At 49.8% G+C, this 27,098-nt stretch overlaps 1 protein-coding gene across 1 annotated transcript in view; it reads left to right on the forward strand.

Moving 5' to 3' along the window:
* The first annotated feature begins 1,387 nt into the window (after positions 1-1,387).
* ATP2C2 (ATPase secretory pathway Ca2+ transporting 2) overlaps positions 1,388-27,098 on the forward strand; it is an 87,543-nt gene continuing 61,832 nt past the window's right edge. Inside the window, exon 1 of the mRNA XM_024125053.3 lies at positions 1,388-1,574. Coding sequence (XP_023980821.1) covers positions 1,476-1,574 — 99 coding nt within the window. The 5' untranslated portion in view covers positions 1,388-1,475. The remainder of the gene's footprint in view (positions 1,575-27,098) is intronic.

Genomic DNA, 27,098 nt, shown 5'->3' on the forward strand with positions numbered 1-27,098 from the left:
ACACATCTGAAAGGAACAGGCCTGGGATTCAAATTGGAGTCACACCAGAGTTTTGCTCTTTCCTTCACTTCTGGGCCTTTGCTGGAACCAAGCAGCATGGTTTCTGCAAAGGGGGGATGAGGCAGGAGAAACAGGAAGGGTCTCTAGAACCTATCAGCTTGAGTGGGGCTGAGGTGGCCACCCCCTGGGGGGCAGGTGGGGTAAGTGGCAAACCTTTGCTCCAAAGGGGCAGCACAGTTTAATGGACATATACACATGCCCTGTCCTATAGTCCTTACGTAACCCCACTCGACAGATGAGAAAACTGAGGCACAGAAGAGTGGCACAGGCTTCCCTGAAGCCACCTCCCTACTAAGAGGTGGGTCTTGTTCTGGATTCCAGTCCCACGTGAAGCCAAAGCCCTTATACGTTCCAATACATCCACTTGGAGGCTGGGAACTGCCTGCACTGCACATTCACCCACATACTTTGGGAGCCACGTGAGCCCAGTGACTTCCCTGCGATGGTGATGACGAGATGATGAATATGCCCCCCACACACACTCTGCCAAGCCCTGCCCTGAGCCCGTCCTACATAACATGGTCCATCAAATCCCCTCAACTTCCCTGGGAAGGAAGTGCAATCATGGTGCCCGTTTTACAGATCAGTAAACGAAGGCTCTGAACATTTTAGAAACCTGCCCCAAGCCGTACGATTAGTGAGAGCCGGGAGCCCATTCTGCAGGTGAGGAAAGAGAACTCAGAGATCATGCAGCACCAGGTGGAGCCCAAAGGGGTCCTCAAGCTCTCCAGCTCCTTGGATTCACTCCCAGGGCCGACGTGAGGTCTTAGCTTTCTCCTCCTTCAACAACAAACTGGGAACCGCGTTTCAGAGAGGCCACGTGGCTGGTCCCGAGCCTCGCAGCAGCTGTAGGAGTCTGACTCAGCTCCCGTTAACCGTGCTCCCGACACCTCCGTTGACCACACGTGGCTCCCCATGAGAATCACCTGGGTGTTTGGTAAAGTCCAGCTTCCCGGCCCTCTGGAGACCCAGTGACTCAGAGGAGGGAGGGGTGTGGAAATCTACATTTTAAACAAGCGTTTATCGCTCATCTCCAACCCATTCCGCCCCCCCACCCACCCCCCGGCCCGCTCCAGATGCATCTCATCCTCTGGCAAGACGGGGAAACAGCTAGGCGCCTCTGCAGCCCCCGGGCCTTCCCGGGCCGCCGCGGCCCCTAAGGGCGAGAAAGCCTCGGGCGGGCTCGCCGGGCGGGGCGGGGCCAGGGGCGCGAGGGCCGCCGGGGGCGCAGCTCCGCCTCGGGGGCGGGGCCTCAGCTGCGGCGGGCAGGTAGACGGCTACCTGGTACCGTGGGCCTGGCCCGGGAGGCTTGGGCGCGCGCAGCCAGCCCCGGCCACGCCAGGGACCGAGGGACTCAGGCAGGGGCGGCCGCCGGCGGGACGGGAGGCTGGGCGAGGGGCCTCCGCCCGCTCACCATGGTCGAGGGACGCTTCTCCAAGTTTCTGAAGAAACTCGCCTTCTCGGGCGGGGGCCACCAGTACCAGCCGCTGGAGAGGGGCGAGTTGGAAACCTTGGTGAGTCCGGGCGCGGGGCGTGAGACCCGACCCCCCCCCCCCCCCACGCCCCGTCCCACCCCAAGAGCCCGTCCGCGCGCTGCGGGCTGCGCTTCTCCAGCTCGCCCGCCTCCCCCTGGTTCTAGAAAGAAGGCGTCTTCATAGCAACGCCAGCTCGTGTTTCTGTTCTGGGCCCGGCGCTCGCCTTTTAACCCTCGCCTGCCAGCCCATTTTGCGGACTCGAAACTGAGGCCGAGACAGGGGAAATAGGTCCCTGAAGGGACACGCAGCTAGCAAATGACCCAGCTGGGAGCCTAACTTTGGCATCTCTGACTCCAGAAAATTTTAATTACCGGGTCTCCACACCAGGCTGCTATCCGGATTTTTTAAAGTGACTTGAATGGGGCGGGGGGGATTAGAGCGACGTAAAAAACAAAAACTGTTGTGCAAATGTTTTAGCATGAATAGTAGCCGTAATGGTGGAAATCGGGGTAAGAGTGGCCATGCCTCCCACCTTTGTTTCCCACATCTCCAGGGACACTTAAAAAAAAACCACCCAGATTTGTGTGTTGACTTTGCAGCCTCCGGGGGACCCTCTAGGATAAGCCAACAGGATTCTAGGGCCAGGGGAGTTTTTACCACAGAGAAACTGACACAGCTGTCCCTCAAAGCCCTTCCTTCCATGTGGAGGACCCAGAGACGAAGGAGGGTCAAGGGGTGACCCCCAACTTTCTCCGTAGCTTGTAAGCAGAACTCGCTGCGTGATACAAGAGCAGAGAGCATGGAATTTCTGCAAAAGCATCTCTGGGTCACCGCACTTTTTAAAATGTAATCAGTCGTTCAAAAATAAAATTCCTGACGTGGAACTCTGGAGGTGCTCGTGGCCTTTTCACGGTTGAAGAGGAACAAAGTTAAATTTACTTTTTAATGAAAGAGATCAGCTGGAAAAACTTGACAACAGTCAAAACATTTGGGTTGTATGGGTCTTAGTATTTGTGTATTTAAAAAACTGGTATTTTATAAATGGATGCTAACGTGAGAATTCTGGTGCTAGGTTGGTAGACCACGGGGCCGTGTAACTAGCAGTTCTCAGATAGTCTCTATTATTCTGAAGCGACATGTATGTTAACCATGGATTGGATACAGAGTTCCATCATTTTGCCGAAATCCATTTCTCTCCCTATATGCCACAAAACCCATTCTGTTGAAGGAGTTGGAAGTTAGTTTGCCAACATGGTTGCCTGTTCTATGTTACTTTGTCTATTTTTTTTTTTCTTTCCACCTTTTGCTGTTTGCATCAAGCTAGGTATCTTTCAAACACTCCTGATGTAGTTGCCTAACAGTCAGATTTTATGGGAAGTCCAGGTTTGCCAAGTATCCAGGTGTGCCAGGTAGGCGGATGATGTATCATGAATAGAGATGCCGGGGCGAGTTTGATCTCTGCACCAAAGTGGGCTTCATGACCCCAGAGGGGCCCTCGAGAGGGGGCCAGGTCTGCAACCTGTCTGTAGGTATGTGGTGGCGGGGGCTTGCCCGCCTGGTGTGGTCGGGATAGTCTCAGCTGCACCCTGAATGTGACGACTCAGCAGTGTGGACGTGGGGCGAGACAGGAGCCCCAGGCAGCCCGCCGCAAAGGCTGGCAGAGAAACAAAGTATCCTGTCTTTAAAGGCAGTTCATCAAACCCAGGAAATTGAAATAAAGGTAAAGGGGGAGGGTGATGAGGGAGGAGAGGGGCCGGGCCAGGTGACCTGCTTCCAGCCAGCTCAGCTGACAGCCTTTGCTCTCACACTTACATCCTCCAGTTTGAACTTTTTTTGTTTGTTTGTTTCCTCAGAAACATTTGAAAAAGGAGCAGAGTTTGCTTACCCTGGTCATTTCCATAATAGTCGTAACTCTCTTTCGTGAGCACTTGGGGGTGGCGGTAGCCTGGGCAGGCTCTGAACCTCCCCGCCACTTTGCCGAGTCCCCTCAGTTATTATACTAATTGTTACTGAGAACTTGCTGGGTCTCTTCACCCCTCGTTGAGTTGTGTTATCGCACCGGGTGTGCTAGATGAGGCTGCTGAGGCGCTCAGGTCGGCCAGGTGGTAAGGATACGGTTGTATCCAAAACAGAGTTCACGGGGGCGGCTGACAGCAGAGACCCCCCGGGAAGCTGCATTTAAGACCCGGCCGTCTTAAATGGCAGAGGGCCTGGGCAGGGGATGGGTGGCTGAGACGGGGACGGGGGAGGACCCAGAGTTAGCATCCGAGGCTGAATCAGTACAGTTCTTATGGCTCCGCAGACGGTTCATTCTGGCTGCATTTCCAGTGTCCTGAAGAGGACAGTGTATGGGAGACTCCCTTTCATTACTGGGCAAAAAAAACTCTCTCTGCTGATCTGAGCTTTGGACAAGGAAAACGTTGGACCGGAAATTCCTGCTTCCCGGATGACTCAGTACCAACTCAGGAAGTCATCTTTGACCCCCAGGGCTCCCTTCTCGTAACCGAGACTGGCACGGCTCCATCCTGTGCCGCCTTCCCTGTTGTGAACTGATCCATCTTCCCTGGGGCTCTGCAGGGTGAAGGCTGGCTTCCAGCAGACCTGTGTCTTGGTTATTCATTCAGCCCAGATTCACGGAGCATCTACCCCGTTCTAGGCTGGTGCTCCACGCCAGGGATGGGGTGGAGAAGAAGATGGCATACGCTCTCTGCCCTCGCGGTACCCTGTCTGGTGGGCAGAGATGGGTCCCAAACTGCAGATCATGGTTGACTGTTTAATGCGAAGGGACGTTTAAGACTCATAGGAATGGCAAAGACCAGGAGGAGTGGGAAGGGCAGAGCTGATGGAGAGGTCTAGGCAGAAGGGAGTGAGGTGCGAGGGTTAGTGGGAGAGGTTGAGGCTGCCCAGGTGGACCACACAGAGCCTTTGGGCCTTGTAAAGAGTCTGGGCTCCATCCATAGAGCAACAGGGAATCACCGAAAAGTTTTACGTTGGGGCATGATAGTCATTCATTTATTCAAAGATGTGCCGAACATGAGGAACGCAGTAAACAGAGCAGACACAGGCAGATTTGCGTTTTTCAGAGCTCACACTTGGGTTGCAGGAAGAGGAGTTCTGAGGTTTACACACACACACACACACACACACACACACACACACACATACACATCACTGGTGTCTCTCAAAATTTAGCAATATATGTCATCTTTTTTAAAATTTTATTTTGTTTTTATTTATTTTTATTTTTTGGCTGCATTGGGTCTTCGTTGCTGCGCGCGGGCTTTCTCTAGTTGTGGCGAGCGGGGGCTACTCTGTTGCGCTGCGCAGGCTTTTCAGTGTTCTCTTGTTGCGGAGCACAGGCTCTAGGCGCGCGGGCTTCGGTAATTGTGGCTCGCGGGCTCTAGAGCGCAGGCTCAGTTGGGCGCACGGGCTTAGTTGCTCCGCGGCGTGTGGGATCTCCCCGGACCAGGGCTCGAACCCGTGTCCCCTGCCTTGGCAGATGGATTCTTAACCACTGTGCCACCAGGGAAGCCCATTATATGTCATCTTGAAGAAATGTATTGGAAGCCCCCAGTGTTGTCTTAAATTATTTGTATCAAAATGCAACTTAACTAAGTAGAAGCCTAAAATTTGCAACAAACATAGCCATGTGCTTATAACTCAATAAAAGTGAACTACATTTATAATAAAATTATGAAGTACACATGTAGCAGCTGCATTTTGATGTGACTGGTGATGTATCCTTAAAAGTCAACCAGGGGGCTTCCCTAAATGCAACTTAACTAAGTAGAAGCCTAAAATTTGCAACAAACATAGCCATGTGCTTATAACTCAATAAAAGTGAACTACATTTATAATAAAATTATGAAGTACACATGTAGCAGCTGCATTTTGATGTGACTGGTGATGTATCCTTAAAAGTCAACCAGTGACGTCGAGTGATTGTGTTCGTTGTGGATTGCTGTGTAACAGATCACTCCCAAATGCAGCAGCTGAAAACAACGAATGTTGATTCTCTCCCGGTTTCTTTGGGTCGCAGATCTGGGGGATGCTCCAGGTCTCTCGTGAGGTGGCTGTCCAGCTCTCGCCAGAGCTGTGGTCTCATCTGAAGGCTCTCTGGGTGGAAGGGGAGAGAATCCCCTTCCAAGCTCCCTCTTGTGACTGTTGGCGGGTCTCTGGCCCTGGCTACATGGGCCTCTCCAAGGGGCAGCCTCGGGGCTGCCTCATGGCTCAGCAGCTGGCTTCCCCAAGGAAGAGTGATCCTTTTCATAACCCAGTTTTGGAAGCGATATCTCCTCATTTGCGGCATGTTCTGTTCCTTGGAAGGAGTCTAGATCTAGCTGGTTCTCAAGGGATGGGGATTACACGAGGATGTCATTAAGTGGAGGCAGGGTGATCGGGGGCGTCTTAGAGCCTGCCGACCACAATGGTGGAAAGAAATAGCTCCTGAAATGACAGATCCACACCTGGCACGAAGTCTGCTGCACAGCTGTCTCCTTGTGTTAGTGTTTTTAGTAGTCCTGAGGTCCAGTCTTTATTTAGACTCTCTTGCATTTTGATCTTGATAAAGCTCATACTGGGAATGTCTAATTACATGCATATGTAGAAAATGGCATTTACATCGATCAAGAATGTGTTTGCTAGATTAGGACCACCCGCGTCATGCTTCCCCCCAGCTGCCAGCAAGCAGCCCGTGAATGCCAGTTTGAAAGGCTCTCGTTTGATAACCCTAGGACTGGCTGGCTCACTTGAAGATAAGGTGAGTGCCAGGCATTGTGGAAGGGATGTTTCTTCGCTGTGTGTGATGACCACACTTGCTGCACATTACCTGTGGCAAGTAGCTGCGTGCAAAGACTGGGTTCGTCCACGGCCTCGCTTGCAACAAGACGACACGCTTCAAAAGTGAGACGTTTTAAAGCTGCTACGCCGACGTCAACACCGCCTGCTGTGCGATGGCTCCGTTCTCCTGCCATTTCTTCTCTCTGAGCCCCTGAGAAACCTGCACCCCTTCAGTGTGTCACCTGATTGTTGGCATAGATGCACGTGTGGCCCTAGGGTCACATCACAGCTCTTCATTATAAACTGGCCACCCGAAGGTCTATATTATATATTATATTAGGCTAATTATTAAAACACATGTTCAAAGTTTGGAAGATCTCAGAAAACTTGTGGACTCTTGAGAATACGTCTGAAGATGCCCTGTTAGAAACCCTGCCCCAGTCCAGTGTCATGAGCCTTATGATTAACGATAACGGATCCTAGATCCCCGAGCTCCTACGGGGAGGGGAGAGCAGGCGTGCAGACGGCCGTCTTCTCCCCGTTTCCTCACCTGGTCTTTCCTCTGTGTCCTAATCTCCTCTTCCTACAAGGACACCAGTCGCACTGGATTCGAGCCCATCCTAATGACCTCATTTTAACTGAATCACCTCTTCAAAGACCCTCTCTCCAAATACAGTCACAGTCTGAGGTGCTGGGGGTTAGGACTTCAGCATAGGCATTTGGGGGGAGCACAGTTCAGCCTGTAATACTGTGTTCCTGGCAGAAAATATCTGGATGGGTATTTGGGGTGGGGGGAAAGCTGTGGGCCACACTGGGGAGATATGTAAGCTTCTGTGGAGGTTGCAGACACTCTTAAGGTTGTGTTGATCAGCCCCACCGGTGTGCCCCAAATCCCTGGAAATGGCTTGTGTTCTTCCAGCTCGTCTTGCCCGTGAACTTCCCGTGGGCAGGGAGCAGAGCCCAGCAGAGCACGTGTCTCACCCAACTTGAAACTCAAGTACACGCCAAGGAAGATGTGCTCAAAGTTCATGATTCTGGAGTCCCCGGGGTAAGAGAGACTTGAAACATCTAGAATAAAGTCAGGCACTACCCATAAGTATTCTTTATATTTCAAACCACTGAAACCAGACTACTGTGGTCAGGCTCTGGTAGATTTACAGCTGATACCCAGGATCAACCCGGGTACATCTCAGGATCACCCTGTGTACATCTCAGGATCCTCCGGTCTGTGCCTCTCCAGTAACACTGAATCTGGGGGACCTTGTGGGTATGGGGGAAAGAATATTGGCCTAGAAGATTGCTCCTAACCAGGAGGTCTTGGTTTGGGGCAGGGACTGGGGCCAGAAGCCCAGAGGTGGAGCCCAGGTTCCATCACTAGGACTACGTCAGTTTGGGCAAACTTACTTCATCTCTCCACATCAGAATGTCTTTGTCTGATGGTGGGGATGTGCCCGTAGTGGCTTCGACGTTCCCCGTGGGTGCCGTTCCCTGACTCTTCGTGAAGATTAGATGAGGTGGCGTATGCAGATACTCACATGACTATGACCGTAGTACCAAAACAAGGATAAATGAGAGGGACTTCCCTGGCGGTCCAGTGGTTAAGACTCTGCGCTTCCACTGCAGGGGGCACGGGTTCCTTCCCTAGTCGGGGAATTGAGATCCCGCATGCCACGAGGCACAGCCGAAAAATTTCAAAAACGAAACAGAATAAATGAGAGAATGGTTTTAAACGCTGCACAATGCCTAGTTCAAAACGTGACGACGGGTTTTCTTAGGAATCATCACTGTCTTGTTTGTTCTCTGGCCTCGGGTCGAGTGCTCGGCTCAGTGGCGAGGGCAGGACCAGCTACGTAATTTGCAAAACGAAAGTGTGGGGTCCCGTCGTGAAAAATGGCTGAGAATTTCAGGTCAGCGCCGGCAGGGCGTTGCCCGCGGCACGCGCCCTCCTGAGCCCATCTGCCGAGCTGGCCTGGTGGGCATCTTTGTGTGAGGTCCGTAGTCGGAGATGCCGGAAAGTTCTCGCCATCTGGTTTCCTCCTTTTCAGGCTCCGCACAACCTTCTGACCCTCACATACTTTGGTGGCTTCTTTAGATCAGCTCTTCCTCACACGTGGCCTGGGGCCCAGGAGTCTTGAGTTGTAACCAGCCCTCGGGTGGTTCTGATGTTCAGTGAGTTTGAGAACCATTGCTTCGCCATCCCTGTGACATCTGTCCTCCTGAGGCCAGACCCCTTCAGTGAGTAAAACACCCGTCTACGGAGTGGAGCTGATAGTCTGGTGGGTAAGTTATCAAGTAATTATATAGTGAGCGTATAATTACAAAGTGAGATAAGTCCCATGAAGGAAAGCAGTGCATGTAAGAAAGGCATTGGATACAGCCTGTGTATGCCTGTCACCTGTGGGGATGCCACTGCTGGCAATCCAGGGAGACTTCCTGGAGGAGGTGGCAGGGACTTGGAGAACTGAGATTTGCACTCAAGCTACACATTCTCATTTTAATTGTTTCCATGGGCCACATGTCATGCACGCCCTGGAACATGGCCTCCCTCCTCTGATCTGGGAGGTACCTCTCTGCCTGGGGGATCCTGCCGGTCGCTCGTCTCATTCAGCAGCACCTCATCTCCAGTTTCAGAAATCAACCCCCTGGGCTGCCCCCTCTCTGCCCCTCCCTCCCCCAAGTACCAGTCTATTGAAATTTGAGTGACAGTTTCGCCTTCATGGACCACTGAATTAGGCTAATGTTAGCTGCTATTTTTCAAGTGTCTTTTATGAACCAGGAACGCTGCATGTTTTTTTTTTTTTTCTTTATTTGCCTCCCTCTTTGTGCTTTGTTCTCTTCCCTTTTGAAACTTGTCTTAGTTTTTGTTTGTTTGTTTTTTCATAAACCACAGTAAAAGTTTGCAGGGTCTGAGATTCCTCCTTCACTGCCCCACTTCTTTGCTTTCCCTTTCCTCCGTGGTGAGGGGAGGAGGGGAGGTACCGTTTGCCACCTAATCAGTTTGCAGTAATCAAATTACCGTTTGCCTGGGCGGTCCTGGCCCCCTTTCTATGCAATTCTAGAGAGGCTATGGTTAGGAACACGAGTCTGCAGCACCAGCTACCTGGCTGCAATGTCCAGTTCCGCAGCCAGAGGAAGATGTTAAGCAAATTTCTTAATATTTACAGTGCCTCTGTTTTCTCTCCAGTGGGGTCAAGTGTACACATATCAGAGATCTGTTATGGAGGGGACTGATTCAATACGCATGGAGTACTCAGGGCAGCACCTGATCACAGTAGTTACTATTATTTATATACAACAACATAAGTCTTTTTTTTTTTTTTTTTTACATGCATAGGGTCCTACTGCAGACACCGTCAGCAGCTCCTCCACTCTCCCCACATCCCTGCAATACATCCCAATCAAACACCTTCTTTTCTTTTTTTTTTTTTAAATGTGATTGACGTATAGTTGATTTACAATGTTGTGTTAATTTCTTCTGTACAGCAAAGTGATTCAGTTATACACTTATGTATTCTTTTTCATAGTCTTTTCCATGATGGTTTATCACAGCGTATTGAATGTAGTTCCCTGTGCTCTACAGTAGGACCTTGCTGTTTATCCCTCCTATTAGGTAATAGTTTGCCTCTGCTAATCCCAAACTCCCACTCCATCCCTTCTCCGCCCCTCTTGGCAACCACAAATCTGTTTTCTATGTCTGTGAGTCTTTCTGTTTCGTAGATAGGTTCATTTGTGCCATATTTTAGATTGTACCTATAAGTGATATCATATGGTATTTGCCTCTGTGACTTACTTCGCTTCGTATGAGAATCTCTAGGTCCATCCGTGTTGCTGCAAATGACATTATTTCATTCTTTTTTTTTATTAGTTACCTATTTTATACATATTAGTGTATACATGTCAATCCCGCACCAACAGTGCAGGAGGTTTCCCTTTTCTCCACACCCTCTCCAGCATTTATTGTTCGTAGATTTTGTGAGGATGGCCATTCTGACCGGTGTGAGGTGATAGCTCATTGTAGTTTTGAAGAGGAACAAAGTTAAATTTACTTTTTAATGAAAGAGATCAGCTGGAAAAACTTGACAACAGTCAAAACATTTGGGTTGTATGGGTCTTAGTATTTGTGTATTTAAAAAACTGGTATTTTATAAATGGATGCTAACGTGAGAATTCTGGTGCTAGGTTGGTAGACCACGGGGCCGTGTAACTAGCAGTTCTCAGATAGTCTCTATTATTCTGAAGCGACATGTATGTTAACCATGGATTGGATACAGAGTTCCATCATTTTGCCGAAATCCATTTCTCTCCCTATATGCCACAAAACCCATTCTGTTGAAGGAGTTGGAAGTTAGTTTGCCAACATGGTTGCCTGTTCTATGTTACTTTGTCTATTTTTTTTTTTCTTTCCACCTTTTGCTGTTTGCATCAAGCTAGGTATCTTTCAAACACTCCTGATGTAGTTGCCTAACAGTCAGATTTTATGGGAAGTCCAGGTTTGCCAAGTATCCAGGTGTGCCAGGTAGGCGGATGATGTATCATGAATAGAGATGCCGGGGCGAGTTTGATCTCTGCACCAAAGTGGGCTTCATGACCCCAGAGGGGCCCTCGAGAGGGGGCCAGGTCTGCAACCTGTCTGTAGGTATGTGGTGGCGGGGGCTTGCCCGCCTGGTGTGGTCGGGATAGTCTCAGCTGCACCCTGAATGTGACGACTCAGCAGTGTGGACGTGGGGCGAGACAGGAGCCCCAGGCAGCCCGCCGCAAAGGCTGGCAGAGAAACAAAGTATCCTGTCTTTAAAGGCAGTTCATCAAACCCAGGAAATTGAAATAAAGGTAAAGGGGGAGGGTGATGAGGGAGGAGAGGGGCCGGGCCAGGTGACCTGCTTCCAGCCAGCTCAGCTGACAGCCTTTGCTCTCACACTTACATCCTCCAGTTTGAACTTTTTTTGTTTGTTTGTTTCCTCAGAAACATTTGAAAAAGGAGCAGAGTTTGCTTACCCTGGTCATTTCCATAATAGTCGTAACTCTCTTTCGTGAGCACTTGGGGGTGGCGGTAGCCTGGGCAGGCTCTGAACCTCCCCGCCACTTTGCCGAGTCCCCTCAGTTATTATACTAATTGTTACTGAGAACTTGCTGGGTCTCTTCACCCCTCGTTGAGTTGTGTTATCGCACCGGGTGTGCTAGATGAGGCTGCTGAGGCGCTCAGGTCGGCCAGGTGGTAAGGATACGGTTGTATCCAAAACAGAGTTCACGGGGGCGGCTGACAGCAGAGACCCCCCGGGAAGCTGCATTTAAGACCCGGCCGTCTTAAATGGCAGAGGGCCTGGGCAGGGGATGGGTGGCTGAGACGGGGACGGGGGAGGACCCAGAGTTAGCATCCGAGGCTGAATCAGTACAGTTCTTATGGCTCCGCAGACGGTTCATTCTGGCTGCATTTCCAGTGTCCTGAAGAGGACAGTGTATGGGAGACTCCCTTTCATTACTGGGCAAAAAAAACTCTCTCTGCTGATCTGAGCTTTGGACAAGGAAAACGTTGGACCGGAAATTCCTGCTTCCCGGATGACTCAGTACCAACTCAGGAAGTCATCTTTGACCCCCAGGGCTCCCTTCTCGTAACCGAGACTGGCACGGCTCCATCCTGTGCCGCCTTCCCTGTTGTGAACTGATCCATCTTCCCTGGGGCTCTGCAGGGTGAAGGCTGGCTTCCAGCAGACCTGTGTCTTGGTTATTCATTCAGCCCAGATTCACGGAGCATCTACCCCGTTCTAGGCTGGTGCTCCACGCCAGGGATGGGGTGGAGAAGAAGATGGCATACGCTCTCTGCCCTCGCGGTACCCTGTCTGGTGGGCAGAGATGGGTCCCAAACTGCAGATCATGGTTGACTGTTTAATGCGAAGGGACGTTTAAGACTCATAGGAATGGCAAAGACCAGGAGGAGTGGGAAGGGCAGAGCTGATGGAGAGGTCTAGGCAGAAGGGAGTGAGGTGCGAGGGTTAGTGGGAGAGGTTGAGGCTGCCCAGGTGGACCACACAGAGCCTTTGGGCCTTGTAAAGAGTCTGGGCTCCATCCATAGAGCAACAGGGAATCACCGAAAAGTTTTACGTTGGGGCATGATAGTCATTCATTTATTCAAAGATGTGCCGAACATGAGGAACGCAGTAAACAGAGCAGACACAGGCAGATTTGCGTTTTTCAGAGCTCACACTTGGGTTGCAGGAAGAGGAGTTCTGAGGTTTACACACACACACACACACACACACACACACACACACACATACACATCACTGGTGTCTCTCAAAATTTAGCAATATATGTCATCTTTTTTAAAATTTTATTTTGTTTTTATTTATTTTTATTTTTTGGCTGCATTGGGTCTTCGTTGCTGCGCGCGGGCTTTCTCTAGTTGTGGCGAGCGGGGGCTACTCTGTTGCGCTGCGCAGGCTTTTCAGTGTTCTCTTGTTGCGGAGCACAGGCTCTAGGCGCGCGGGCTTCGGTAATTGTGGCTCGCGGGCTCTAGAGCGCAGGCTCAGTTGGGCGCACGGGCTTAGTTGCTCCGCGGCGTGTGGGATCTCCCCGGACCAGGGCTCGAACCCGTGTCCCCTGCCTTGGCAGATGGATTCTTAACCACTGTGCCACCAGGGAAGCCCATTATATGTCATCTTGAAGAAATGTATTGGAAGCCCCCAGTGTTGTCTTAAATTATTTGTATCAAAATGCAACTTAACTAAGTAGAAGCCTAAAATTTGCAACAAACATAGCCATGTGCTTATAACTCAATAAAAGTGAACTACATTTATAATAAAATTATGAAGTACACATGTAGCAGCTGCATTTTGATGTGACTGGTGATGTATCCTTAAAAGTCAACCAGTGACGTCGAGTGATTGTGTTCGTTGTGGATTGCTGTGTAACAGATCACTCCCAAATGCAGCAGCTGAAAACAACGAATGTTGATTCTCTCCCGGTTTCTTTGGGTCGCAGATCTGGGGGATGCTCCAGGTCTCTCGTGAGGTGGCTGTCCAGCTCTCGCCAGAGCTGTGGTCTCATCTGAAGGCTCTCTGGGTGGAAGGGGAGAGAATCCCCTTCCAAGCTCCCTCTTGTGACTGTTGGCGGGTCTCTGGCCCTGGCTACATGGGCCTCTCCAAGGGGCAGCCTCGGGGCTGCCTCATGGCTCAGCAGCTGGCTTCCCCAAGGAAGAGTGATCCTTTTCATAACCCAGTTTTGGAAGCGATATCTCCTCATTTGCGGCATGTTCTGTTCCTTGGAAGGAGTCTAGATCTAGCTGGTTCTCAAGGGATGGGGATTACACGAGGATGTCATTAAGTGGAGGCAGGGTGATCGGGGGCGTCTTAGAGCCTGCCGACCACAATGGTGGAAAGAAATAGCTCCTGAAATGACAGATCCACACCTGGCACGAAGTCTGCTGCACAGCTGTCTCCTTGTGTTAGTGTTTTTAGTAGTCCTGAGGTCCAGTCTTTATTTAGACTCTCTTGCATTTTGATCTTGATAAAGCTCATACTGGGAATGTCTAATTACATGCATATGTAGAAAATGGCATTTACATCGATCAAGAATGTGTTTGCTAGATTAGGACCACCCGCGTCATGCTTCCCCCCAGCTGCCAGCAAGCAGCCCGTGAATGCCAGTTTGAAAGGCTCTCGTTTGATAACCCTAGGACTGGCTGGCTCACTTGAAGATAAGGTGAGTGCCAGGCATTGTGGAAGGGATGTTTCTTCGCTGTGTGTGATGACCACACTTGCTGCACATTACCTGTGGCAAGTAGCTGCGTGCAAAGACTGGGTTCGTCCACGGCCTCGCTTGCAACAAGACGACACGCTTCAAAAGTGAGACGTTTTAAAGCTGCTACGCCGACGTCAACACCGCCTGCTGTGCGATGGCTCCGTTCTCCTGCCATTTCTTCTCTCTGAGCCCCTGAGAAACCTGCACCCCTTCAGTGTGTCACCTGATTGTTGGCATAGATGCACGTGTGGCCCTAGGGTCACATCACAGCTCTTCATTATAAACTGGCCACCCGAAGGTCTATATTATATATTATATTAGGCTAATTATTAAAACACATGTTCAAAGTTTGGAAGATCTCAGAAAACTTGTGGACTCTTGAGAATACGTCTGAAGATGCCCTGTTAGAAACCCTGCCCCAGTCCAGTGTCATGAGCCTTATGATTAACGATAACGGATCCTAGATCCCCGAGCTCCTACGGGGAGGGGAGAGCAGGCGTGCAGACGGCCGTCTTCTCCCCGTTTCCTCACCTGGTCTTTCCTCTGTGTCCTAATCTCCTCTTCCTACAAGGACACCAGTCGCACTGGATTCGAGCCCATCCTAATGACCTCATTTTAACTGAATCACCTCTTCAAAGACCCTCTCTCCAAATACAGTCACAGTCTGAGGTGCTGGGGGTTAGGACTTCAGCATAGGCATTTGGGGGGAGCACAGTTCAGCCTGTAATACTGTGTTCCTGGCAGAAAATATCTGGATGGGTATTTGGGGTGGGGGGAAAGCTGTGGGCCACACTGGGGAGATATGTAAGCTTCTGTGGAGGTTGCAGACACTCTTAAGGTTGTGTTGATCAGCCCCACCGGTGTGCCCCAAATCCCTGGAAATGGCTTGTGTTCTTCCAGCTCGTCTTGCCCGTGAACTTCCCGTGGGCAGGGAGCAGAGCCCAGCAGAGCACGTGTCTCACCCAACTTGAAACTCAAGTACACGCCAAGGAAGATGTGCTCAAAGTTCATGATTCTGGAGTCCCCGGGGTAAGAGAGACTTGAAACATCTAGAATAAAGTCAGGCACTACCCATAAGTATTCTTTATATTTCAAACCACTGAAACCAGACTACTGTGGTCAGGCTCTGGTAGATTTACAGCTGATACCCAGGATCAACCCGGGTACATCTCAGGATCACCCTGTGTACATCTCAGGATCCTCCGGTCTGTGCCTCTCCAGTAACACTGAATCTGGGGGACCTTGTGGGTATGGGGGAAAGAATATTGGCCTAGAAGATTGCTCCTAACCAGGAGGTCTTGGTTTGGGGCAGGGACTGGGGCCAGAAGCCCAGAGGTGGAGCCCAGGTTCCATCACTAGGACTACGTCAGTTTGGGCAAACTTACTTCATCTCTCCACATCAGAATGTCTTTGTCTGATGGTGGGGATGTGCCCGTAGTGGCTTCGACGTTCCCCGTGGGTGCCGTTCCCTGACTCTTCGTGAAGATTAGATGAGGTGGCGTATGCAGATACTCACATGACTATGACCGTAGTACCAAAACAAGGATAAATGAGAGGGACTTCCCTGGCGGTCCAGTGGTTAAGACTCTGCGCTTCCACTGCAGGGGGCACGGGTTCCTTCCCTAGTCGGGGAATTGAGATCCCGCATGCCACGAGGCACAGCCGAAAAATTTCAAAAACGAAACAGAATAAATGAGAGAATGGTTTTAAACGCTGCACAATGCCTAGTTCAAAACGTGACGACGGGTTTTCTTAGGAATCATCACTGTCTTGTTTGTTCTCTGGCCTCGGGTCGAGTGCTCGGCTCAGTGGCGAGGGCAGGACCAGCTACGTAATTTGCAAAACGAAAGTGTGGGGTCCCGTCGTGAAAAATGGCTGAGAATTTCAGGTCAGCGCCGGCAGGGCGTTGCCCGCGGCACGCGCCCTCCTGAGCCCATCTGCCGAGCTGGCCTGGTGGGCATCTTTGTGTGAGGTCCGTAGTCGGAGATGCCGGAAAGTTCTCGCCATCTGGTTTCCTCCTTTTCAGGCTCCGCACAACCTTCTGACCCTCACATACTTTGGTGGCTTCTTTAGATCAGCTCTTCCTCACACGTGGCCTGGGGCCCAGGAGTCTTGAGTTGTAACCAGCCCTCGGGTGGTTCTGATGTTCAGTGAGTTTGAGAACCATTGCTTCGCCATCCCTGTGACATCTGTCCTCCTGAGGCCAGACCCCTTCAGTGAGTAAAACACCCGTCTACGGAGTGGAGCTGATAGTCTGGTGGGTAAGTTATCAAGTAATTATATAGTGAGCGTATAATTACAAAGTGAGATAAGTCCCATGAAGGAAAGCAGTGCATGTAAGAAAGGCATTGGATACAGCCTGTGTATGCCTGTCACCTGTGGGGATGCCACTGCTGGCAATCCAGGGAGACTTCCTGGAGGAGGTGGCAGGGACTTGGAGAACTGAGATTTGCACTCAAGCTACACATTCTCATTTTAATTGTTTCCATGGGCCACATGTCATGCACGCCCTGGAACATGGCCTCCCTCCTCTGATCTGGGAGGTACCTCTCTGCCTGGGGGATCCTGCCGGTCGCTCGTCTCATTCAGCAGCACCTCATCTCCAGTTTCAGAAATCAACCCCCTGGGCTGCCCCCTCTCTGCCCCTCCCTCCCCCAAGTACCAGTCTATTGAAATTTGAGTGACAGTTTCGCCTTCATGGACCACTGAATTAGGCTAATGTTAGCTGCTATTTTTCAAGTGTCTTTTATGAACCAGGAACGCTGCATGTTTTTTTTTTTTTTCTTTATTTGCCTCCCTCTTTGTGCTTTGTTCTCTTCCCTTTTGAAACTTGTCTTAGTTTTTGTTTGTTTGTTTTTTCATAAACCACAGTAAAAGTTTGCAGGGTCTGAGATTCCTCCTTCACTGCCCCACTTCTTTGCTTTCCCTTTCCTCCGTGGTGAGGGGAGGAGGGGAGGTACCGTTTGCCACCTAATCAGTTTGCAGTAATCAAATTACCGTTTGCCTGGGCGGTCCTGGCCCCCTTTCTATGCAATTCTAGAGAGGCTATGGTTAGGAACACGAGTCTGCAGCACCAGCTACCTGGCTGCAATGTCCAGTTCCGCAGCCAGAGGAAGATGTTAAGCAAATTTCTTAATATTTACAGTGCCTCTGTTTTCTCTCCAGTGGGGTCAAGTGTACACATATCAGAGATCTGTTATGGAGGGGACTGATTCAATACGCATGGAGTACTCAGGGCAGCACCTGATCACAGTAGTTACTATTATTTATATACAACAACATAAGTCTTTTTTTTTTTTTTTTTACATGCATAGGGTCCTACTGCAGACACCGTCAGCAGCTCCTCCACTCTCCCCACATCCCTGCAATACATCCCAATCAAACACCTTCTTTTCTTTTTTTTTTTTTAAATGTGATTGACGTATAGTTGATTTACAATGTTGTGTTAATTTCTTCTGTACAGCAAAGTGATTCAGTTATACACTTATGTATTCTTTTTCATAGTCTTTTCCATGATGGTTTATCACAGCGTATTGAATGTAGTTCCCTGTGCTCTACAGTAGGACCTTGCTGTTTATCCCTCCTATTAGGTAATAGTTTGCCTCTGCTAATCCCAAACTCCCACTCCATCCCTTCTCCGCCCCTCTTGGCAACCACAAATCTGTTTTCTATGTCTGTGAGTCTTTCTGTTTCGTAGATAGGTTCATTTGTGCCATATTTTAGATTGTACCTATAAGTGATATCATATGGTATTTGCCTCTGTGACTTACTTCGCTTCGTATGAGAATCTCTAGGTCCATCCGTGTTGCTGCAAATGACATTATTTCATTCTTTTTTTTTATTAGTTACCTATTTTATACATATTAGTGTATACATGTCAATCCCGATCTCCCAGTTCATCCCCCCACCACCCCCCACCCCACCCCCACTTCCCCCCTTGGTGTCCATACATTTGTTCCCTACATCTGTGTCTCTATTTCTGCCTTGAAAACCAGTTCATCTGTACCATTTTTCTAGATTCCACATATATGTGTTAATATATGATATTTGTTTTTCTGACTTATTTCACTCTGTATGACAGTCTCTAGGTCCATGCATGTCTCTACAAATGACCCAATTTCATTCCTTTTTATGGCTGAGTAATATTCCATTGTATACACGTACCACATCTTCTTTATCCATTCTTCTGTCGATGGACATTTAAGTTGTTTCCATGTCCTGGCTATTGTAAATAGTGCTGCAGTGAACATTGGGGTGCATGTGTCTTTCTGAATTATGGTTTTCTCAGGGTATATGCCCAGTAGTGGGATTGCTGGGTCATATGGTAATTCTATTTTTAGTTTTCTGAGGAACCTCCATACTGTTCTCCATAGTAGCTGTATCAGTTTACATTCCCACCAACAGTGCAGGAGGGTTCCCTTTTCTCCACACCCTCTCCAGCATTTATTGTTCGTAGATTTTGTGAGGATGGCCATTCTGACCGGTGTGAGGTGATAGCTCATTGTAGTTTTGATTTGCATTTTTCTAACAATTAGTGGTATTGAGCATTTTTTCATGTATTTGTTGGCCATCTTCCATTACTTTTACAATGTTTTCTAAACAGAAATTTTCCAATTTCATCATTCCTCCCTCATTTATTACCTGTGTTCTGATACCAGGAAGAGCTGCCCCTTTCCCGTCTTCATGTAGTTGTTTCTGTGTTCATTCATATATCGTTATGAGCTCACAAATTCCTATTCTATTAAGTGGGTTAAGATTGGTTACCATCAATTTTTTTTTAATTTTGATGCCCAGATTGCCCAGATTTGGCCAGTAGAAGCCTTTTCTCATGGTGACTTTTGCATCCTCTGGACATTTTTCCATCATTCTTTGAGCACTTGCCTACTCTCTGGCATCCCAAGAAATTCCAGACTCGTTTGGTACCTTCCCTGCCCCGGCCCTGGAATCAGCATTTCTCCCAGGAGTCTTGGCCCTCTTTTCGCTGGAAGAATGGTATTTAGAAATCAAGATCTGGTATGATGTGTGCTCATATTCTTGGGGCATTACGGCCTCTGGGCCCTCTCAGAGCAGGTGTGTGTGTACGTGTACACTGTTAGAGCCATATTTAGTTTTATACCTGTGTGTTTGTGTATACATACATATTTTTAATATATTTCATCATAGAGTTCAATGCAATAAATACCACAGGGCTGGTGCCAGCTCTTTATGTATTTGTAACTCCCTTCACCAACAGTGAGAGTGCCAGCTCCCATGATCTTGGTATATTTACTTATATATGATATATCTAACTCCCTTCACCAACAGTGAGAGTGCCAGCTCCCATAATTTTGGTATATTTACTTATTGCCAATCTCCCTGTGTGTAACCAGGCTCCTCGCCTTGCCAACCACCCATTGGTCCCCAATCCGTTGGCCACCTCCTAGCTCTGCTGTCGTCTCTCTCGACCCCTTGACTGCACTGCACCCCACCCCCCAACAACATAGGTTTTCTTGAGTATCTCATGTCCTGTTGGCAGTTCTTTGCTGTCTGGGGTCACACCACCGTTACACACACACAGACCACAAACACTACCTAGATGTGATTTCAGGGACTGGAAAACACCTCTGAAACCCATCTTGACCTGGGGCTGGACTTTAAGAACCCCCGCCTCAGCAATGCTCCGTGTGTGGTGTCATTGTTCCCATTTTACAGAGGAGAAAACTGAGACTCAGGGAAGTCAAGGGAGTTGCTGAGAGTTGCACACCTGGTAGCTGGAGGAACTAGAATCAGAGCCCAGATCAGTGAGACGTGGGCCTCCACCCAATTTCTGCAGTTAGGGTTCCTCCTCCCTGCACCGCCCCACAAGTATTAAAAAGTAGTAGGGGGAAAAAAAGAGAGGGAAAAGAAAAGGTAAAAAAAAGAAAGTAGTGGGCAGCCCCTTAGAGTTCATTACATCACTCTTGCCCCAGGATCTGAGCCTCCTGTTGCTCTGTGCGCCCAGCCTACTGGCCTCCTTATGGGTCCCTCTGGTCACAGCCTCTGCCCCTCCTTCCCAAGTTGGCACTGGCCCAGTCTGATTCTCCAAGCATCCCTGTCCCCAGGAAGCCCCTGCCCTCCTGCACCAGCTCTGCCCCCAGGCTTGGTCCGGACGGGTTTCTCCCCCTTGGAATCAGCAATTCTTACGCAAGGTTCAAGATTCAAGAAGACACAAAAGGGGGTCCAGTAGGAGTTGGTCACTGCCTCGGTTTTCCACCACCCTGTTCCCAGCCCCAAAGGCGACCCAGCCCCCAGTCTCTGTGGCTACTGCTGGAGGTGTGCCCTGATTATACTAGCAAATCCATTCTCTTCTCCTTTTGGTTGTACATGGGCTAGCGTATTGCTCATGATATGCTGCACCTTTTTTTTTTCTTCTCAAACTATTGCTAATGGTACCACTACTTGGGAAAACCACTGGGCAGTGCCTCCTGTCACTAAAAGCACGTAAACCCACCCTGTGACCCCGCAGTCCACTTGCAGGTCTGTGCCCAGGAGAAATGGGGGCTTCTATCTGCTAAAAGACCTGCACACAGTGGTCCCAGCAGTGTTAATGTATAAGAGGCCAAACTGGGCACAGCCTAAACAGCCAACCACATGCAAAGAGTTGCGTGCATCCTGCATATCCATGCAATGGCATCCTGGAAACACTACACAGCAACACAAGACAGTGACTTACAGATCATGGAACAAGCTGGATGACTCTTGCTAAGCAGCCGGATGCAGGGGTACATGTGTACGATTTCCTTTATATGGGGTTCCCAAACGGGCAGAGGGCACGAGGGAGCCTTTTGGGAGCTGGAGAGGTTCCACGTGGCACCTGGTGGGGTTACTCTGTTGTACACATGCGCAGAAGTGCGTCCAGTCACACGCAGGGTTTGTGTACAGGGCTGTATGTAAGTTATACTGCCGTATATATTTAACATTTTCCATATAGGTAAAAAAAAAAAAAAGTTTGTGCTCTTTATTTTGGTGGCAGCGAAGGGTTTCTTATTATGGTGCTACCGTAATTCATTTAACCAATCCTTTATTAGCAGCATGTGGGTTGTTTCTAGTAGTTAGTTATTATAAACAATATTGCAATGGATGACTTGGAACAGAAACCATTCTGCAGTAAATAAATCTGCAAAAGCTATGAGTAGAACAGGTCCCTTTTCAACTTTGGCGCTGCCACCTGCCCTCCACTGGGGCTCGTCTGGATTCACCTGCCCCTCCCGGCCTCGGATGAGAGGCTCCATCCCCACCCCCTGTCACCAGCTCTCCTGTTAGAAATTTCTGGAACCTTACCTATCAGATAGGTGGCGGAGGGTGCACTGGAGTCTCTTGAATGCGAATCTCTGATTTTAAATGAGTTTGATGATCTTTTCATGTTTCAGAGTTATTCCTCGTTATTCCCTTTCTGTGGACTCTTAGTTTATGTCCTTTGCCCATTTTTGAAAAACATGAGCTGCTAGTCTTTTCCCTTCTTGGTAAGTAAGAGCCCTTCATTTGTTTGGGGAATTGTTTTTCATCGGTGTTGTAAGCTACAGATATTTTCCACAGTGTGGTTTTTACCTTTGGACTTTGCATGTGGTGCTTCTTGCACAAGACAACCCGGTTTTTATGTAGTGAATTTATCAGTCTTTTCCTTCCTGGCTTCTGCCTTCATCTGGCACTCAGAACGTCCTTTCTTACTCTGAGATGTTTTTGAAATGTAGTCCATAGCTTCTTCTAGCACTTCAGTGGTTTCTTTTGTTCCTACTTGTCCTAAAATTTATTTTATTGAAGTATAGTTGAGTTACAATGTTGTGTTAATTTCTACTGTACAACAAAGTGATTCAGTTATATATATATGTGTGTGTGTGTAATATATATACACACACACATATATATATACACACACACATTCTTTTTCATATTCTTTTCCATTGTGGCTTATCATAGGATATTAAAAAATTTTTTTAAGTGTGTAATTCAGTGGTTTTTAATATAATCACAGATATATGCAACCATCACCACAGTCAATTTTAGAACATTTTAGAACATTTTCGTCACCTCAGAATGAAACCCTGTACTCTTTAGCTATCACAACCCAGTCCCCACATCTCCCAGACCTAAGCAACCACTAATTTCTCTATCTTTATATTTTCCTGTTCTGGACATTTCATGCAAATATCATACGATATTGAATATAGTTCCCTGTGCTACACAGCAAGGTCCTATTGTCCTAATACTCTTTTAAATGAACTTTAAATGAACTTGCTTGTGTAGGTTCTCAAGGCAGAGTAGGCACTGCATCTGCTTTCCCGAGGCACCAGGCAGAGTTTCTTGCACACAGGGAGGAAGTTGGGGAACGGACAAGTGAACCAACACAGGGTCGTTTGGTGAGAGAAGACTCTTAGAGGACCTGGGCCGGCGGCACCGGCCACAGCACTGCTCAGCTGTCACCACGGGAAGCACTGTAGGTTAAGAAGCCCTGTGCTCCGTAACCCATGGCTGTGCCTTCTAAAGGCGGTGCCCTTAGGCTATCTGTGCCTCTCGTTGCCCCTGGCAACCACCTGCCACTGCTGCTCCCCTCCTGTCCTGGCTCCCAGCACCCGCGGGCATCGAGACCTTCCAGGCAGCTCAGCACCGTCCCCCACCTTCCCTCCCTCGCTCCCCTCCCACGAATGCTTTTGAGTACTTTCTTTTGCCAAGCGCTGAGCTGCGCCCTTGGCTCTAAGTTGGATAGGACCAGCCACTGCCCCGGGGAGGCTCACGGTCCAATGCTGGAGGCGGACGTGTGGGTCAGCAGCGTGCTGGACACAGGAGGACTGGGAGTCTGGGAGCTCAGAGAGCTGGGTTCCTTCTGGGACTGATGGTAGATGGATGGATGGATAGATGGATGGATGGATGGATGGATGGATGGATGGATGGATGGATGGATGGTGGGTCAGTTTCCTCTGGCTGCAGTAACAAATCACCACAGACTTGATGGCTTGAAACACACAAATGTATTCTCTTACAGTCCTGGAGGTCACATGTCTGACACAGGTCTCACTGGGTTAAAATCAAAAGGTCAGCAGGACTGCTTTCCTTCTGGGAGCTCTGGTGGAGAATCTGTTTCCCTGCCTTTTATCCAGCTTCTGCAGGCTGATGACATTGCTTGGCTTGTAGCCCCTTCCTCTGTCTTCAAAGCCAGGAATCACATCCCTCCAGCCTCTGCTTCTGTCTCCTTCTCTGACCCTCCTGTCTCCCATTTTAAGGACCCTTGTGATGACATGGGGCCACTGGGATAATCCAGATGGTTTCCCCAACTCAAGATTGTCAACTTAATCTCATCTGCAAAGTCCTTTTCGCCAGGTCAGGTCACATATGCACAGATTCCAGGGATTAGGACGTGGGCATCTTTGGTGGGCTCAGCTTTCCCTGCTGCCACCATCCTTTCCCTCTTCTCCACTTGGAAGATCCAGAAAGTCATGTTTTTCTATCTGTTTTCTCCCACTTGCACAACGCAATGCCCACCAGGAAGTTTTCTCGTGTTTTTATAGAGCAGAGACTAAAAGTGCTGTCTTGGGAGTTGACCAAGTCATCCATTTCTTCATCTGTAAAATGGGGATAAAAAAATTGCATCCAGCCCCAGGGGCTGCCGTGATGTTTAGATGAGCTCATACATGTCCAATGCTGGGTAAGATGTCTAATATTCAACATGTCAGCTATTTCTCTGCTGTACCGTGAGTATCGCTCGTTGCAGCTACGCTTGTTGTATTGTCACCATGAGCCGTTAGCTGTCGTCTGCCTCCCCTTCACTGGCCATCTCCTTTCCTTGTCCGCCCGACTTCTCGGAGGACTTGCGGCAACTGCTGCCTCAGACCTCACCGCATTCCTCCTCCAGGAAGTAGAAGGATGCTCCCTGCTTGGACTCCCACGGCTCTCCTGGGGCGCCTGACATGTGTCACCTGGTGCCTGGTTGGCCATTGGTCACAGCCTGGTCTCTCCTCCAAGATGGTGGCCCCTTAAAAACAGGACCCATGATGTTGCTCTTTGGAAAGGTTTTTATTTTCATTTATTGATTTTTATTTTTTATTATTTTTTTGGCCGCATAGCACATGGGATCTTAGTTCGCTGACCAGGAATCGAACCCATGCCCCCTGCAGTGGAAGCCTGGAGTCTTAACCACCGAACCACCAGGGAAGTCCTGGGGTTGCTCTTAGAATGCATCTCCCAGCCAGGCATCCTCAGCTCAGCTCTGGCTGCGTGTCAGAATCACCCGGGGCTCTTAGGAATCCTGATGGCTGGTACGCCCCCGCTCAGTTGGCCTGGGTATAGGCCACAGCAGGTGTATTCTTACACGATCCTAGTGGTCCCCCAGCTTTGAAGTGCATCAGTATCCCCCGGAGAACGTGTTAAAACACAGACTGCAGGGCCCACCCCCAGGGCTTCTGATCCATTAGATCCAGGATGGGGCCCAAGAAAATGCATTTCTAGGGAGCTCCAGACGATGCTGGGCTGAGGACCCTTCACTGAGAACCACCAGGCTAAGGTAAAACTGGATACTTCACAGATACACGCCTTGGGAGAGACTGGTCAGGAGGTCTTAGAAAGAAGGAAGCATTTGCATTGAGTGAGGCTCGTTCACCCCTCGTTTCAAACATCACCTCCTTAGTGACCCCTGGCCAGTTGTTCTTGGGTTACTGTGACCCTTACATCGTTCATTGCATTGATCCCAAGAACCGCATCCACCCATTTTATGGCCTTCTCGAAAAGTCAGGGCTGTGTGGTTCACCAGGCCCCTGGCTTGCTCTCTGGCCCCGTCCCTCCCTCCGAAACCCTCCAGGGCCGCGAACTCTCTCCCCAGCTCAGGGAGCTCGGAGCTCCCCAGGTGGGCCACTTGCTGGCTCTTCCTGGTGACTCTTCCGCCTGAAGGCCCCCTCTGCTCCGTGGGAGCTCACTCCTGCACCTTCTTCAAGGCTGTTTTCTCACAATCCCTGAGCGCCCGCATTCTGAGCCGGGGCCCCGCGGCTCCTCTGTAGGGCGACGTGTCCCCGTCGGGGTATTGCTGCACAGGTCACGGGCGTCTCTTGGCTTGTTCCTCCCTGGTGTTGCCAGATCCCCAGAGGATGTCCAGCTGCATTTGACTTTCAGATAAACAGCGAATTGCTTTTTAGTATACGTGAGTTCTATGCAGTGTTTGCCAAGTACACATACTGAAAGATGATTCATTGTTTATCTGGAGTTCGGAAGTAAGTGGACATCCTGCACTTTTTTCTTTTGTTTTTGCTTATTCTGGCAGCCCTATTAGGAACCCCCTCCCCTACCGTGTTCTTGGAGCTGCTGGAGGATGAGGACACCCCCCGTCTCTGTTGTCCCTGTTCATCACCCCCATTGCTTAGGTTCGCTTATGCTTCCCGGGTGCCAGGCCCTGAACTCAGGGCTCCGAGTCCCTGGTTTCCTGTTACCTCACGGCAGCTTATGGAATCCCTGCTATTATAACCCCCACTTTGCAGAGGGGGAAATGGAGGCACGGGGGAGGTTTTGGGCAAACATGTTGCAGAAATAAATGTTTGCATGAGCCCTTTAAAGAGGGAAGCGAGCGTTGGGGTCTAAGTCAGTAAGTGTTTGAGGTGAACCGAGTTCCCCGAGCTGGATGGGACGCAGAGGACGCCGGGCTCTGCTCAGAGGAGGCGGTTCACCCCCAGGTGCCATGTGGTCGCTTGCTCTGCCGTGAGCTCACAGCTCATCTTTCAGCGATGCCGTTTGCCTCTCTGGTTCCCTTGGAAGCCTCCGCCAGGTAGCATCAGCGCTGGGCTGTCTTGCTTGGTGAAAATGCCCTAAGAAGTCCATACGTTCCAGACTATTTCCTCGGGTCTCGGGAAGACCCCACTCACCATCACCAGTGTGGGTCTGTCCTCTGTGAGCAAACGATCCTTCGGGGGGTCACAAAGGAGGCACAGAAGGTCACGTATTATATGATTCTATTCATATGAAATATGCAGAATCGGTAAATCTGTGGAGACAGACGGCAGATTGGAGGTTGCCAGGAGCTGGGGGTGTGTGTGTGACTGGTCTCCTTTTGGGTGACGGAAATGTCTTAACCACTAGGTAGATGGGGTGATTGCACAACACTGAGAATGTTCTGAATGTCCCTGAATTGTTCACTCTAAGACGGGTCATTTTATGTTATGTGAATTTCACCTTAGTGAAAAAGAACTTCGTAAAAAAAAAAAGAAAGAAAAGATGAGAGACACAAAGGAGAAGGGAGGGGTGGTGCCCCCCAGATCAGGCTGGACAGGAAGGGAGAATCAGGGGTACCCCAGAGGGTGCCTGACCTAAGTCAGGATGGGCCACTCTTTACAGCAGGAAAACGCCGCGATTCAAACCCGGCAGAATCCACAAAGCACAACATGTCCTTAAGGGGTAGAGGGGGCCACACGAGAGCACCCATGTGCCAGTGGGAGCAAGGGCCACGTGCCAGTCCCATCTGAGGGCTCTGCTTTCTGAGAATGGCAACCCTGCAGTAAGGCGGGGTGAGCCCCTGCGGATGCCCTGTCCTAGCAGCCTGGGAACACAGGAGGGACCTGGGACCCCGGCTGAAGTGGGTTGGGAAGTGGATGGGCGTTAACAAAGCAGAGACAGCAAGTGTAGACGGCTTCTTCCCCAGCTCGATCGTGGGGAAGGAGAGGAGTGAGCGTGTGGTCTCCAGCATGAAGCCCAGAACGGAGGTTAGGGGTACCTGGAAAACCACACGGAAATGCGGCGGACGGATTGGAGCCCCGCAGGGGTGGGGCGGAGGTCTGAGACCTGATGCACTTGGCGTTCAGGAGCGAGGTGGGGACACAGGTCAAGGTTTTGGAGGGAGTTCCAGTCTAAGTGGCTGTTTATTTTTTTATTTTTTAAAGAAGGACTATTTTCTTTTTTCAATTTAATTTACTTATTTATTTTTGGCTGCGTTTTGTCTTCATTGCTGCACGCGGGCTTCGTTGTGGTGCGCGGGCTTCTCATCGCGGTGGCTTCTCTTGTTGCGGAGCGCGGGCTCTAGGCGCGCGGGCTTCAGTAGTTGCGGCTCGCGGGCTCTAGAGC

This window comes from Physeter macrocephalus, chromosome 17 (assembly GCF_002837175.3).
Source record: "Physeter macrocephalus isolate SW-GA chromosome 17, ASM283717v5, whole genome shotgun sequence".
Classification (NCBI taxonomy): Eukaryota; Metazoa; Chordata; class Mammalia; order Artiodactyla; family Physeteridae; genus Physeter; species Physeter macrocephalus.